This window comes from Camelus dromedarius, chromosome 29, assembly GCF_036321535.1.
Source record: "Camelus dromedarius isolate mCamDro1 chromosome 29, mCamDro1.pat, whole genome shotgun sequence".
In the NCBI taxonomy this organism is placed as follows: Eukaryota; Metazoa; Chordata; class Mammalia; order Artiodactyla; family Camelidae; genus Camelus; species Camelus dromedarius.
The window spans coordinates 5066442-5083001 of record NC_087464.1 but is presented as its reverse complement, the minus strand read 5'-3'; the positions used below and the strand labels follow the sequence as shown (position 1 = coordinate 5083001).

General features: G+C 49.0%; 1 protein-coding gene across 7 annotated transcripts in view; it reads left to right on the top strand.

Moving 5' to 3' along the window:
- The window catches only part of TJP1 (tight junction protein 1), a 234821-nt gene extending 233293 nt beyond the window's left edge, over window positions 1-1528 (top strand). For all 7 annotated transcript variants that reach the window (XM_064480517.1, XM_064480516.1, XM_064480514.1 and 4 more), the window contains one exon: window positions 24-1528. In XM_064480517.1, the coding sequence (XP_064336587.1) occupies window positions 24-118 (95 nt within the window). In that variant the 3' untranslated portion in view covers window positions 119-1528. The remainder of the gene's footprint in view (window positions 1-23) is intronic.
- The last annotated feature ends 15032 nt before the right edge of the window (window positions 1529-16560 follow it).

Sequence of the window (16560 nt, the reverse complement as noted above, 5' to 3'; positions counted from 1 at the left end):
AGCTTTTTTTTTTTCTCTCGTAGGTGATCCTAAAACCTGGCAAAACAAGTGTCTTCCTGGAGATCCAAATTATCTTGTTGGAGCAAACTGTGTTTCTGTCCTGATTGACCACTTTTGATTCTTAAAATATAGGAACTTGAGATTAAATAATGTGAAACTGGGTTAAACTTACTAAATCTAAATGGAACCACTCTATCAAGTATTATACTTTCCTTAGGATTGATACTGCAGTGTTAGTACTCAGCGTGTGTTTGAACTGATGAGGACGAGCGTGTTGCCCTGACCGTGGCCGGAACCCCCGCCGCACGCTCGGGAGTGAGGAGCTGTCGGTGCTGGTGGAAGGCTCCGGCGATGCTCTGTGACAGTCTCTACTTTGTTCTGGTCACTGCTTAACTTCACACATTGATTTCCGTTAAAATACCAGCCAGTACGGGGGTGCATTTGAGTTTTGTTCTTTCCAAAGTACAGTTTCCGACTTTTTCACGGCCCTGGCCTACATACACATTTTATTTTATTTTGCATGAGGTAATATGCACACGTTTTAAAAATGCACCTCGACTATATAACCAGTGTAGTGGATTTAACAGAAATGTACAGCGAGGGGAATTTATAGCTTCTGGGGGGGGGTCAAGTGAAGACAATTACTTACTGTATATGAAAACTCATTTTTCTTAGGGAAGGACACCAAAGCATGTGCAGCTGATTCCGTGGCCTCTCTGGGTCTATAAATTAACCATATCACCGCAGACATACTAACCAGCAGGAATGCCTTACCCTCATGTTTTTAATTCTTAGATCATTCTGTGTATTACTAAGTTCTTACAGCTTTTGTGCACATCTGGATACTGTATCATGAAAAAGATCGAGTAAGTTGTGGATTTGGTGGTTTCAGAAATGTATACTCACCCAGAAGAAAATAATGGTGTGATCTGGGGATTTTTTTTTTTTTTTTTTTTTTTTTGCGAGGAGCAGTGGTGGTTTTCTCTTCCTTTTGGCCATGCCTTTGAAACTTCTGATGTTTTAAGTATGCTTGTACAGAATGCGTGCGTACAACTTTGTTCTTGGTTTGTAAATTAACTTTTATAAACTGTACCTTTTTTATACATGAAACCAAGTTTCTTAAGGCTGCCTTTGTATTCTCTCCTGTACCTCTTGAGCCTTGAACTTTGACCTCTGCAGCAATAAAGCAGCGTTTCTATGACACACACAAGGTCGTTTTTTTAAGAAAAAGAGTGCACAGAGTTGTTACATTTTTAAGTGCTGCATTTAAAAGATAGTTACTCAGAATTCTCTAGTTTGAATAAATCCTTGCAGAGTATCCCTGCTGTGACTTGTGATACGATGCTGTGCCCTAAAGTGTATTTTTTTACTAATAGACCATTTACTACAGCACCTCAGCACGGTTTCTGTCTAGGTAACACACCACTACATTCTGTTAATCAATCATTAGGTGTGACTGAATTTCTTTTGCAGTTATTAAAAAAATCTCAAATTTCTAAATCTGCAGAATAAAACTTTTTAAAATAAAGTGCTGGTTTGGTCTGTTTGCCCACCATTCCTAGTTTCATGCCACTTCTTCATCCTGTCTGGAAACCCTGCACCCTGATCCTCCTCACCCAGTCTCCTGGAGGCCGGGGGGGGGGGGTGTCTTGTGTCCCTGTCACCAGCGTGTCCCAAGGCGGGGAGCAGAAGGGGGCGCTGGCCGGCAGATGGAGACCGTCGCGCAGTCTTCCCCCGTGTATCTGTGCTCCTTCGGGCCAGTTTGTACGGTTTTGTCTCTTCCCTTCCAGTTTTCCCAAAAAACATAACATGGGCATTTTCTGTCACTCCATTTTGGGGAAGAAAAGGATTCTTACTGGCTGTAACCATTCCATCGTGATTACCGTGTTTGTTTAACCACCACCCAAGGACATTGAGGTTCCCGCTGCCCAGCGAACACCCATGTAGGTTAAGGTGTAACGCACAGCAAGCAGAAGGAGCTGTTTTAGCGCAGGGTTCTCCACAGTTTGACGGACACCTGCAGCCCAACAACCAGCACCACGGTGAGTAAGGAGAAGTTCCACTATCCCCCCAAAGTCCCCCGTCCCCCATTGTGTGCCCTCTGCTCCAGCCGTCTGGGCTGTGCCCTGTACTTTCTCTTATTTGAATCCGCTCTTTAGTTGAGATTTGTTTCCAGTTTGGGGAGATTATTCGTGTGTAAGTTTTTGTGGGAACACACATTTTCATCTCACCTGACTGAACAGCTAGGAGTGGGCCGGCTGGTTCGTCGGACTGGACGAGACACTGCCAGGCTGCTCTCCGCAGCGGCTGCACATCCTCAGCAGCGCTGCCCTGAGTGTGTCTGTCGTAGCCGGTCCAGCAGGCTCGTCCGCTTCCATCTCAGCTCGCTAATGACTTCGTGACGTTGAGCATCCTGGTGTTGACTTGCCATCCATTTATCTGGCACCCATGGTGAGGTCTCTTCAGATCTTTTCTGAGTTTCTTAAGTTGGGTTGCCTTCTTAAAACTGAGACTTCTCCGTGCAGCCTGCCTGCAGATTCACCATCAGGTGACGGGCAGATGTTTTCCTTGTTCATTTTCTTCATCATCTTCAAGGAGCCTGAGTTACTGATTCTGATCACGTCCAGTCTGTCAGTTCTTCTGTAGATTGTGCTTTTAGTGTCATATCTAAGAAATCTCTGCTTAACCAAATATTTCTGTTTCAGAAGCTCTCTAGTTTTAGATGTTACACTTACGTCTGTGACCACTTTTAGTTAACTTTATATACAGTATGAGATGTGCGTTGCGTTTCATTGTGCGTTGCGTTTCACAGTGTCTTACTGTCTTACTGTGAACACATCCATAAGGCCTTCAACAAGACACACCGGGCACCTCACAGATGGAGGTGACCCCGGAAGGGAGATGCAGATGGATTCACGGTGGCTTCGGTCTAGACGGGGATGTGGTCCACCAGTCAGGGATGGGGCAGCAGGTGCAGACAGACCGGGACAGTGTTTTTGCTGTTGGCCTTGACTGGCGATGTGGAGACCTCTAGTTAGGGAGCCAGCACCTGTTCTCCACAGAAACGCAGACCAGAGGGCTGCTCACAGGTGCCCGAGTGGAGTCACTGCGGCTGCACGGAAGGGAGGGCCCCCTGCTCTCAGCTCCCCTCCCCAGGTCTCCCCTCTGCCCGGGGCAGACTGACAGCCATGTTGTGATCTCAGCAAACTGGATCATAGTGGAAGCGAGCTCATTAGTGGCATTTGTAGCTCAATTCCTTTCCCTCTCACTGGGCTCGCCTCCCGAGCCACTTGGCAGTGAAGCCACGATCACCCAAGGTGCGGAAAATCCAGCATTTCCAGGATTCACAAGGATGTGTATTAAACCCGGAGGATTTCTAACTCCAGACTAAATGGATGAAACTTGGCGTTCCAGTCCTAGTTTGCAGAAAACTGTGGCTTGACGACTGGCCTTTTGAGATGCCAGGCTAGAGCGTGGCGAGCCTTGGTGTCCACGTCTCCCTCAGATCATGACTGAGTTGTGTTTCCAGCTGACCCAGAGCCCACAGACCTGTGAACACAGGGAAGCACCGAGCCTTCCGCCCACTGGAGGGGTGCCCAGCCGGGCTCTTGCTTGGTGTGCGCTGCTGGGCTGCAGACCGCCCGCAGGGAGGTCGTGCAGGGGCGGAGCAGGGGTTTGGGCGCTGGGGTATTTGTGCTAGGCTGGATGTCACAGGTTAAAAGTTTGGGGTTTTGTTTTTGGAGGTACTGAGAATACTCTGTGCTTAGATGTCCTCCTAGTCTGAAGTGGGTCTGAAAACACACAGACATAAATCTTTTTCTAAAAAGCTCTCTTAAAACCTGAGAGGGAAGGAGCATGCAAACAGACGTGTGAGCAAGATGCCAGTAACACCTGATGCCGGGGAGAAAAGCGCAGTATCGCATAGCCCCTCAGTGCCGCGTAGCCGCCAGGCGCCGGCAGGTCGGGGGGCGGTGGGTTCTTCAGTGGACCTCTGTGTTGGAGCTTCTTAGTGGCGACATTCAGGACCTGGGGGTTCCCAGAGCATCTGAGAATGAGCTTCTTCAATGCAGGACAGCTGCAAGGTGTGGGGACGGCAGGTGAAGACAGCTTGGGACTGAGGAGCCCAGTCGTGGTCCCCACCCGCCATCCCCCTAGCAGAAGTCGGAGTTGGGAGTGGAGGGCTGTCAGGTTTTAGAAACTTCTTGAAACCTACTGATGGAAAGCAAAATTGACTTTCTTGACGGACTTACTAGACTAGACACAACAGTGTACTGCAACCACCCCAGGGCCTGAGTGGGTCCATCCTGACAGATCCCTGGAGGAGGATGGAGGCCTCCCCCCAGAGGCCAGGTCCTTGCAGCTGGGGCTGCCCTCCTTCCCACACCGCCTCCCCTGCTGCTGTCACGAGAGGACGGGCTGCCTGCCTTCCTTTCTGAACATTCAAGTGCGAGTAGCTGCAGTGTCCTGTCAAGCTCCAGGGACCTGCACCCCAATTTTAACAACTGTTAACATGCCACGGTTGTGCTGGAGCATGCACTGTGAACTTTCCAAGGAAGCATTACAGATACGGGTGCTCCTAGAACATGTTTGTGGTTCTCCTTGGGGAGAGAGACCCAGGAGACCCAGGGCAGGTACCAGAAGAGGGCGGATGGCAGATCTGCACGTCTTGGGTGGCTCCCCAAGGAGGAGCAGCACGGGGGCCGGGGGGCTATCACTGAACCCAGGGCCCTTCTCAGAGAACCATCAGAGCACAGTGCCTTAGTGGTTAGGGGTTTCTGTTGAACATTTTCACAGAAAAAGCTGCAGGAGTGATGCACTATTTGCAAGAATAATGCAAATTATTGCTGGATCAGGGCGCCATCCTTCGTGCTCAGTCAGTCTTAATGTCCAGGGAAGCCCCACGTCCACATACAGCCACATTGGGGGTTCAGCCCGTAACAATGCTTTTTCCTGAGTCATTTGAACACAGGTTGCAGACACCCTGTATACTGCCTGATAGACAGCCCCGTGCATTTGTCAGCCTCAGAAAACCTTCAAAAGAACCGACTTCAGTTTCACTGATTCTTTCAGCTTTTCTGTTTCTCGCTGAGTGGACTTCTGCTCCAGTTTTATCATTTCCTTCCTCCTGCTTACTTGGGTTTGGTTTGTTTTGCTAGCTTTTGGAAATGGAAATTCATTAATTTGAGGTCATTTTGAATACAGGCATTTTAAAGCTATAAATTCTCTTTAGACACTGATTTAACTGCATTCCTTACATTTTGATCTGTTGGGTTTTGTTTTCATTCACTTCAAAATATTTTTCAAATTTCCTGATTTCCCAACCCGTGAGTTATTCAGAAATGTCATCTTTAAACTCTAAATACAAGGGGTTTTCCCAAATCACTTTCTCTTACAGATTTCTACCTTCATCCCATTGTGATCAGAGAACATACTTAGTGTGATCTGAATCTTCTGAAACTTGTGTGAGTCTTGTTTGGTGGCCTCGCACGAGTTCTCTCTGGCGAGTGGCTCCACGTGCTTCTGAACATCCTGGGTGCTCTGTTGTGGGGCAGGTGCCCCGCAGAGGCCAGGTCAGCCATTTCTGCTCTCTGTATCCCTGAGTGTTTTCTGTCCACTTGTTCTCTCAGTCACTGAGACTGGGGGCTGGGGGTCCCCAGCGATCACTGTCTTCACAGAGGGTGGCAACCTCAGGCTAGCCACAACTCTGGCCTTTCCCAAGAGCCTACTGATCCTGCTTCAAACCCAGGCAGCCCCACTTGGCGGCAAAGCCCCGGGAGTGGCAGGGCTGGGTGCCCCGGGCAAGCACCTGCCTCTCACTTCCTTCAAAAACGCAGGTTCCTGCTGGGTTCAGCCCATGGGAGGCCAGCTTGAGACTCCAACCCACTGTCAGGTTCTGTTTCAAGATGAGAAACTGAGGCACAGAGTCTCACAATGGCTGTCACACACGTGGAGCTCGGCAGAGCGGGGGCCGGGCCCGGGGTCCCCAGCGCCAAGGCTGGTGCTCTTCCCAGGATGCCAGTGAGGACTGGGGCTCCAGAAGCAGGAGGGGCTGCTACACGTGGGTCCACAGCTGAGCAGGGTGCCTTGGGGGAGAGTGAGGCAGGACAAGACTTGAACCATGATGTCCTGGCCCCAGAGCAAGCCCCAGGGACGCCCGGGTGGGCAGCTGCCACAGCCGGGGTGCCACCCTGCCCCACCCCCACTGGAAGGAGCTGAATGTCATGCCAAGCGGAAGCCCAGGAGGCACGGGCCATCTGCCGAGAGTCTCTGTCTCTGTGGCCACAGGCTGGGGCCGTGAGCCCTGAGGGACCTGGACCACCCCTGGGGCACTGTCCCCTCTGGCCCTTGCTGTAGGTGACGGTGGGTCCAGGCTTTCACCAGCCTCAGTTTAGCCAAGTGCCATCGGGGAGAAGCGGGCGAACCAGCCATCAAGTGCCCTAGTGGATGCGAGGACAGAAGCACCATCTGTGAAAGAGGGGCCTGGAGCCCACGAGCACCCTTGCCTCCCCACGTCCCCCCCGACCCAAGGTGCATGTGACGAGGGGGCTCTGCCGGCCACACTCCCTCCCCTCGGGCACAGCGGGGCTGGCACGCAGAGCCCACTCCCTAGTCCTCACAGGGGCCTTGGGTTCACTCAGCACCAGGCAGTGTCCCACAGGCATGTCTCAGGAAGGGGCCGTGTCCACCGCCGAGATCAGATGTCCCTGCAGGTGCCTGGGAGGAAGCAGCGCAGGTGGCCCAGGGGCCACGCCTGAGCTCCAACCCCACCACCTCCTCCTTTCCCACACTGCGCACTCGCGGGCCATCCTTCCTCCCTGCCTGTCTCCCCATCTGCAGAGCGGGTCTGGTGCAGATGAGTTGTCTCAGCAAAGTGTTTGGAACAGGACCTGCCACGGGAGGGGCTGCTAAGTGTCTGCCGCCCCTCGTGCTGGTTGACTTTTTATTCGGGGGAACCATTTCCTTGCTGGGGTGCCGTCTGCCCTGCCTTGCAGCCATCAAGAGCATGCTGGCCCTTTCCCCCTGCACGTGTGCAGACCCCCTGGGGACATGGGTGGCACTGAGAACAGACCAGAACCCACAGCGCCAGACCCACCAGGCTCCTCCCTCACAGGCTGGCCCCGAGCCCTGGAAACAGGCAGGCAGTGCCCTCTGGTTTTGTGACTGCCTCTTGGAAGAGGCGAGACCAAAGTTCAAGTTCGGGACCTGCAGGGTCAGGGGCTGAGAGGAGCAAAGCTGCAGCCCAGGGTTGAGGAGGGGATGCGGCCATGATCTTAAAAACTGCCAGAAACTGACCACTGCCTGCAGGTTGCACTTAGCTGCCTTCTTCCAAGTGCACCCTGCTTAGCAACGCACCAGTTTCTTCTAAGTCATCTTGATTGGAATTTGGAGGACACTGTCAAACCGCTTATGTCTGAGGACAGGAGAGACCGCTCCGATCCCCAGGACCATGCTAGCATCACTAAGTGGGGGTGGGGGATTGTTGTGGAAAGTTCTAGTTCTTTGACTACGTCTTAGTTTTTCTAAGTTTTCTTTCCCTGAGGTTTTTTCAAGTTTTTTTTTTTTAATTTGGGGGGCAGGTAATTAGGTTTATTTGTTTATTGTTTTAAAGGAGGCACTAGGGATTGAACCCAGGACATCCTGTATGCTGAGCATACTCTGCCACTGAGCTATACCCTCCCCCTCGCTCCTTTTTTTTTTTCAAATCTTCAAAGAAAGTACCCAGGGATTACCAGTTTGTGGGGGGGCTACGTGGATGTAGAGGATGCTTCCTTCTCAGTGGCCGGGAGTCCCCCTCTTGGTCCTGGCCCTCAGCCAGACACCCTCCTCCTCTCTGCTCTCAATGACCCTGGCCCCCAAATGGGCCGCATTCCGGGCACCCTGCAGGAAACGCCTCCCGCACTGTCCGCCCTGCTCTGCCCGTTCCCAAGGACACAGTGGTGGGCTGGGCTGCTCCTGCCAGAGTGTCCATCCTGACGCTACCCTGATGTCCCCATGCCGTGGTCTCCTGCCAGCCCCACCCTGGGGGATGCACCACTGAGGGCCTGGCCAGGGCCCTGCCCACAACAGGCCACCGTCCCATCAAAACCCCTTCCAGTAAAACACTCCCACCAGATCCAAGGAGGCCAGCAGAACCCAGTTCAAGGGCGGGTTGGCATGTCAGCTCTTCTTTCCTGGTGACCCTTGGCCACGTCGAAATGATCATCCGGGGAAATTAGCAGATGGGCATCAGCGGCTCCCCCCACCGCAGAGGGACAGGCCACCAGGGTGTATGTCCGGGCAGCTGGACGCCCAAGGGGCACCAGTTAGGACCTGTGGGGTCGCAGGTGGGTCCGGATGGTCAGAGTGCAGCCGAGGCACTAAATCACACCCTGCGCAACTCCGGCTCCTCCGTAGTGTTTGCAGGAACGTCGTGCAAGGCCCCTTGGCCTCAGCGAGGGTGCCCGCGCTTAACTAGGTCCCGAGGCTCCTCCTACTTTGCAAGCCGGGCCTGAAGCCCTTCGCCAGTCCTCACCTTCCCCATCCGCTCACTGAGTCCCACCTGGGCACACAGGCCCCACCTGTCTGGTCCGCAGGACATGGACTCTGGTTTACGCACCCATTTCCCAGGCACACAGAAAAGTCAGCATAGCGGCATGACCTATACCCCCTCTTGATTCAACAACTGCTATGCTACTTTTCTCCATTTGTTACCCAACGCAAGTTCGGGTGCCCCGTGCACCATGAGGCCAAACAAACTGAAAAGCCAGAGTCTGGAGCAGAGAAAGGCTTATTGGCAGGTGGAGCAAGGACACACGGCTCGTGCACAAAAAGCACCCATTGCCCTGAAGGGTTTCAGCGGAGTGTTTTTAAAAGCCAGATGAGGGAAGGGCACCCCAGGGTCTGTGATCACCCCAGTTCCGATAGGTTGATGGTGACCAGTCCTTAGATACTGGGAGATCTGGGGGCCACGTGCTCATGATCATCAAGTAGTTAATTTCTTCCACTGGGTGGTGGTTTTAGGATCTGACAGACTCAGGACATCTGCATGAGGTACGATTATTTGGGTTCAGAGAGGAGGTACAGCAGAGGATACGGGGGAGGGGTCTTTCCCAGGGAGGCCCCACAGGGTCCTGCTCAGTTACAGTTATGCCCTCGGTCTTGAGAGAACAGGTGTTGGACAGAAGGGGGATAACATCTTGGACAGAGAGGTTCATCAACAACTCAGCAGAGGAGCTCGGTTTCCATCTCCAGCCCTGCTTCATCCCTCCCCAAAGCTTTCAGGGAGCAGGGTGAAGACCACCCTGGCTAATTCCTGCTGAAACAGGGCGTGCTCCTGCCTCAATCCGAGGAATGGACACCAACGTGGAAATATTTCCGGGTTCCGAGTCTTGGATCCGAGTCTTGTATGATAAAGACCTCATCCCCTGAGGAATTCAGGAGAATAAGCCTGAAAAACCGGTCTGGACCCGGCACTTTGGGGGAGACATGTAGCCAGGTAGCCAGTTGTCTACTTTTATCTGAGTAGGTTTTGACTTTTGATATGATATTAACCTCTATATAACAGAAGCTCTTGGCCACTCCACGTGTCTCCTTTTTTTTCTGCTAACATCTGAGCTAAAGCAAACTTACTGTCTAAAAATGTAATCGTTATAAGAGAAGACCTTGAGGCCATAAGGTTGCAGCTGCCATCTGCCAGCAGACACTGCTTTGGCAGTGGTTGGTGGCGTCCTGGGTATGACACAGCTCAGAAAATTCTAGTTCTCAGTGACACAGGGTTTCTCTGAAGTCACGCCCACGGTGGCCACCTAGTCTTACCTGGGCTGTCTGAACCACAGCTACTCCGTTTAGACTTTCAAGTGCATTCCCTGCCTCAAGGCCAAAGCAGTTTTATAATGCATGTCCAACAGGCCATTAAACAGCCTGCTTTGCTCAGAAAAGTTAAATCAAACCATGCATAAGCCAGAAAGACTTCCTCATACCTCAGTATGTGCAGATTTCCCCATCATTTCCCCTTTTGATTACAAAGCTTTCAATAGAAAGCAATGATGATCAAAGTACCCATTCCTCGATGCTGGGGTGATGGTTCCTGTCCCAGGTTCAGATCATGTCCCTCCGTGCCAGGCCTCCTTTATATTTTCCCGGTTATCCATGTTGGGGGAGACTAATCAGACACCGTGAACAGGCTCAAAGGTATGTTAATGGAGAAACACGTCACAGGCCATCCACTTTATCCCTCACATCCAACAACGAGCATCGTACATGTGCTTTTAGCAACAGACGTAGACCAAGCATTGTTGCACATCGTGAGCAGCCAGACTGTGACAACTCCTTTAGAGAATTCTCTTTCTATTCTAAACATTGGAGGCAATATTGCTAGAGAGATAAACATTTGGTAAACAGTTCAATTCAAAAACATAGATAAAAAGCCAGTAATATTTCAGACAAAATCAAAAAGTTATAACCCTGTTTATCCGTTCACTCAATCCTATGTAGTCAATCCTATTTACAAACAGTTTTAAGAGATCAGAGTTTTCATTAGACTTTTTTGTTTATTTGTTTTGAGGGGGGGAAGTAATTAGGTTTCTTTGGTTATTTATTACTTGTTTTTTAAATAGAGGTACTGGGGATTGAACCTCATGCATGCTAATCACATGCTCTACCACTGAGCTATATCTACACCCCCTCTTTAGACTTTTTAAATATCCAATGTAGCTCATCAATATGATTTAAAAAGAAACCTGTACTTGTCAAAAGCCCCTTTTTTGAGTCCTCTCGAAGACAAAGCAGACCCTCAAAGCATCAGCTTAACTATGAATGACAAAAGACTTAAAAAGGCAGGGCAAAAGATCCGATCACAATGTTTTTGACAAAGAAGCTAATTAAGTTGCTGTGACACACAACAGTCCAAGACAACAACCAGAATCCTGATGGACAGCGTTACACCTGGACATGTCCACATTTAAGAAACTCACACAATTTCTAGAACGTCCACATCAACAACAGCTATCCGTACAATCCGAGGAAGTTTATCACTCATTCGACAATGCTTCCTGTGCAATTCAACACACCAGCCAACCCTGGTTAGTTCACGATTTCCCTCTGAGACGTCCTTTATTATTTTTAGTAGCTTTAATTACATATCCACATTAGAATCCTCAACTCTTAAAAATCTTAATCTCTAGTCAATATTTCAGTATCTTATTTTATTTGGGAATGACCCAGTTATTCAACTATTCAATAAACTTCCATCATTTAACTTAATTTGGCACAACTCTAAAATTTCAAGTTACCAAATGTCTGGAGAGCTCTTTTAAGCAGACATCCCTAAGACATAATTATTTCTAAAGAGTTCACCCAAAAGCTCTTATCTCATTTGCATTTAATTCACTTATAAGAATTCCATCATACCAAGTTAATTTTCTCCTTTCTCCTGACAAACTCTGCAACAGAAACAACGTGAACTTACTGACTTTCAGTAACTCTAGGTTCAGTGAGACACGTCTGTATCGATGATACCAACAAGCTTAAACTAGCTTTAATATCAGATATCAAGTCAATATTGACTATTTCCCAGATCACAAGAACCAGAAATCTGTTCTGTCTAGCTTCTTTTATACTTAGAAGTATTTAGTTTGTAAGCACTTACTTTTAAGTCAAAGAACTCATTTATAGGTTAATTTTTTACATAAAGATAGACCAGAACCAGAGATCTCAGTTTTCCCACTTGAATTAAAAAAAATTTTTAAACGTCTTTTTTTTTTTTTTTTTTCCGTTGAGAGCTCAGATAGATCATCTACATCTCAAAGGCACAGGAATAAAAATGCAAATTCCTTCTTCAACTGGTTTTACAAAACTCTACCATCTTGGTGATTTTTAGGGATTTTTTTTTTTTCAGTTCCCAAATACCCACTAAACAATAATATATTTATGATTCACTTATGTTCAAACGCCTCACTTTCGGCAAACCAGGAAGAGAAAAGGATTCAGACTCAAGTATCCACACACACACACACACACACACTTTCTGTCCCTCTCTCTCCAGATAAAAGCTAAATTGCAAAAGGCTCATTTTTTATATGATAGCAGAGACATTAGGGCTGCTGTTTTCCAGATCTAAGGGCCCACGCAGTATTGCAATTTTTAAAAATATCATTTTCTTTCATTTATGGGAGCATAACTGAAGATCTCCCAGTTTTGCAAAACATACCCTAGGGGAAATGTAAGATGGAACAGAGCTCTGAATTCCCATAATAATTATTCATGGTCAGTGCTATCAAATATCAAGCAAACAAATGCAATGCAAAACGGTCTCTCAGGGTAGCAGCTCCCTAGCCCCAAAAGGGAGATTCCCAAACAACAGACCGTCAGTGCAAACGGGAGAACCCCAGCCAATGCCCCATCAGAAGTGAAGCTGGATGGATGACCAAGGCCAGTCCTGAAAGGAACAACCCCAACCGAGGCTCTGCCCCCCAGGTGGAGCCAACGCAGTAGGGAGGGATACCTGGTGTCGCCACATTCAAGCCCTGATACTCGCTGGCCAGTGCAAGTACTGACACCCACAGACATACAAACAGCAAACATGGTCCCCCAAACAAAAGACCAGATGACATGTAGCCCCCAGATTCCACTTCCATGCAGGGGGGAGGGCATAGCTCAGTGGTAGAGTGCGTGCTCAGCATGCACGACGCCCTGGGTTCAATCCCCAGTCCCCCCATTAAAAAATAAAATAGATAAATCTAATTACTTCCCCCCAACAAAATTTAAAACAAAATAAAAATCAAAAAAATTCCACTTCCACTCCCAGACGAAGGCTTCAGAGTAGCCTGGCTCCCAATGAGCCCAGGTGGAGGGGGTAGAATTTTCCATCCTGTGCAAGCCGGAGTGGCTCACCCCAAAATGATACACACAGAAACACAAACAGCACGTAAGCTACAGTCGCACAGACAATCAGAGGCGGTGTCGCCTAACCATTTCACTTCCACTCCCGGACAGAGACCTCCAAACAGATCAGCCAAGCTCTGGAAAGGCAACGGACCCAGAGGGGCTCCCTTCCTGCAAGGGAACAAGCCCAAATGGAGAGGAGAGAATTCCCAGCCTGCCCAAGCTGGAGTGACTCACCCCCAGGCGACACTGAGTGTGGATGCAGCTCCCGACGGGTCTGGGCTCTAACAGTCCCTCCTGGTCCAGGAGTGAAGTGAGCTTCGGCAGCTGCTGGGACCCAGGGAAGGGGGCCCCCGCCTGGGGTGGACCTGCCACGGGCACAGACTCCTAGGCTGGCTTCCCCAAAACTGTTACCAAACCCAAGTTTGTATGCCCCGTGCCCCATGAAGCCAAACAAACCGAAATGGAGTTTGGAGCAGAGAAAGGTTTGTTGCTGGGTGAAGCAAGGAGAACACGTGGCTCAAGCCCAAAGAACTCCCGAACTCCTCGAAGGGTTTCAGCTGAGTGTATTTAAAAGCTGGCTGAGGGAGGGGCGTCCCAGGGTCTGCAATCAGCTGTGCACAGCTCTCTGATGGGTGGATGGTGATCAACCCTTAGGAACAGAAGGTCAGGGGCCACGTGCTCATGATCATCAGGTAGTAAATTTCTTCCATTGGGTGGTGGTTTTAGCATCTGAGAAACTCAGGACATCTGCATGAGATACTATTATCTGGGTGTTTCAGAGAGGAGCTACAGCAGAGGATACGGGGCAGGGGTTTGTCCTGGCGGGGCCCCGCAGCATCCTGCTCAGTTATACATTTTTTGCTCCATCTTGATCTGTGCAAACACACACAGACACACACACACATTATAAATGTGTTGCTCTACCATTTGAGATTAGGTTGCAGACATCATGATAAAGGTGGCAGGCATTTCAGAGCAGCAGAAGAAAAGTGGCCTCTTTAATAAATGATATTGGGCAGATAGCCACCCTCTCGGTGGGAGAAGGTGGGCCTCCCTGTCCCCCACCACCATCTTTGGCCAAAATCAATTCCAGGTGAGACACAAATTTAAATCTGAAAAATGAAATCATATGAGTATCAGAGGTGTATATGGGTGATTGCTTTAAAAATCTTGAGACCAGAAAGGCCCTTCTCAATATGCCCCCAAATTCAAAAGCCATGAAGAAAGAATAAATATGACAACATAAAAATAAATATATGTGAAGTATGCTTCCTAAGTTGACTGGGAGAATAAGAAACACTCTGGACAGCAAATCAAAAGGCAAGCAGACATTTTTTTTTTCTAGCCATTAGTCATCTGTGGCTATTTAAATTTAAATTAAACATTAAATTAACTTAAATAAATAAAAAATTCAGTGCATCATTTAGCCACACTTCCATGCTTTCTAGTAACTTGTGGTTAGTGGCTATCATACTGAACAGCATAGATTACAAATCACTTTTGTAGCAGAGGAAAAATACTTGCAATACATCATAGTAGAAGGGCTAATATACAGAGAGCACCTACAGATCAGTTTTTAAAAAGACGACAAACTCAAGAGCAGAGCTCAGTAATCAGCAGTTCCTAGAATGGCCCAGCAGCATGGGGACACGTTCAATCCAGACCACAGTCAAAGAGACGTCAAAGCAAACACTGGCACCCGTTCCCCTCTGGGCTCATCAGATTCGCAGAGACTGATAAGAGGAAGGATGCTAGGAGTCCGCCAGATGCAGGAAAACACATCCTCCCTTGAGAGTAAAGGGGTTCCGCCCTCACTGAGGGCAACTGAGCAAACATATTGAAATGAAAACTTCCATTCGGCTCAGCAATTCGACTGCTAAAAACGTATCTCACAGAAAAACAAGCAAGCGTGCAAATTCAGAGGGACAAGGATGTTCGCCGCAGCGCTCTCTGTAACAGGGGTAGGGTGGGAAGTGGGGGTGGCGGGGATTCCTAGAAATGACCCACCCGCAGTGAATGTATAAATAAGGGGCCAAGTGCCAAAAACCCCAGCCTGGCTGTGACATGTGGTCACAAAGAACAGTAGTGACGGGAGGTCCTCTGAGACCTGGCCATTGAGTGGAAGAAGAGAAGCCAGGGGTTCCAAGTGGACCCAAGTCCCATCAGGAGAGCTCCACTCTCATGACCTAATCACCTCCCAAAGGCTGCACCTCCTAATGCCAACACACTGGGGGGCTGTGGCCTTCAACAGTTGAATTTGGAGTAGGAGGGACACAAACATTTAGCGGCCCTGGCTTCCACGTCAGGATCTCACCTCAAGATGAGCGGTCAGGCTGCCTGAGGACCTGAGGGGCATCAGTTCCTGTCTGGGGCCTGCCTCATGCAACACTCACCTTAAGGGGCTCAGGCACCAGTCTCCCCTCAGCCTCCAGGGGCGAGGTGTTGGAGGGGCAGCAGCCTGGATCACAGTAGCATCCCTGGGCCTTACCCAGTGACCAACTTGGCTCCCACCTGTCCAAGAAGTAGATTTTTCCAAAACGAAACCTGTCCCTTTGAAGTTGCTCCCAGAAATCTTCTTGAAGCAAGCTGCAGTTCACCAGCTCTGACTTCCAGGCTTCAAGGCACCTGGTATAGGAGGGTACTCTTATTGGAAGAAAAGGCCCCCATGACTGTGACAGCCGGGCCTTGGCGGTGGGACCCGCCACCCTCACGCTGCTGTCACACAGGAGCCAAGAGGAGACACCCACCATTTTCAGGAACCTGGAGGTTTCTTTTTCCCTTCTGTTTGGGTAACAGAAAGTTTAAAAAAAGACAGTAAGTTCCTTATTGAGAGGAAAAAATGTATTTCTTTGCAATTAAAGACAACTCCTTTGTACCGAAACAGACTCACAGATATGCAGAACAAACTTTTGGCTACTAATGGGGAAAGGAGGTGGGAAGGGATAAATTGGGAGTTTGAGATTAGCAGATGCTAACTACTACTTATAAAATAGATAAACAACAAGGTCCTACTGTACAGCACAGGGAGCTGTATTCAATATCTTGTAACAGCCTATAATGAAAAAGAATCTGAAAATAAACATGTATCTGTATGTATGACTAAAACATTATGCTCTAAGCCAGAAATTGACACAACATTGTAAACTGACCAGACTTCAAAAAAAAGAATGCAAATTGAAAAAATAAAGCCATCTCTGATTCACACATCCAGCCTCACACCAATTCACCGATTAGAGAAAAGGAAATGTCACAGAGCCCACAGCTGAATTGGCAGGGGAATGATACAAGATTGTCACTGACAAGGAAGCCGGTGGGAAAACGCCTGTTGATTTCATAAGTTCCTGTGTCTTTTTGAATGATGGTTTCTCAGTTTACAATTTGGAGCAATGAGAACGCAGGGAAAGTGCGAGCAGAATCCGACAGCCTGAAGCAGGGACAGAAGGACATGACAAATGTCCCCCCAAGACCCCTCCAAGCCCCAAAAGCCCTGGACCACATGGAGAATGACGATGGGTGATGGGATGAGCAAACTGGGGTCCCTCCAGAGAGAGCACTGTAAAAACAGTCCTAAGAGCAAAGGGTTAAGAGCGCAGCTGACTGTAATGTTCCCATGGGCCTCATTTCCTGGGGACTAAGATAAACATGGTCACATTGAGCCCTTCCCATGGTCTTTCTGAGATCTTTCCTCAGGCCAGT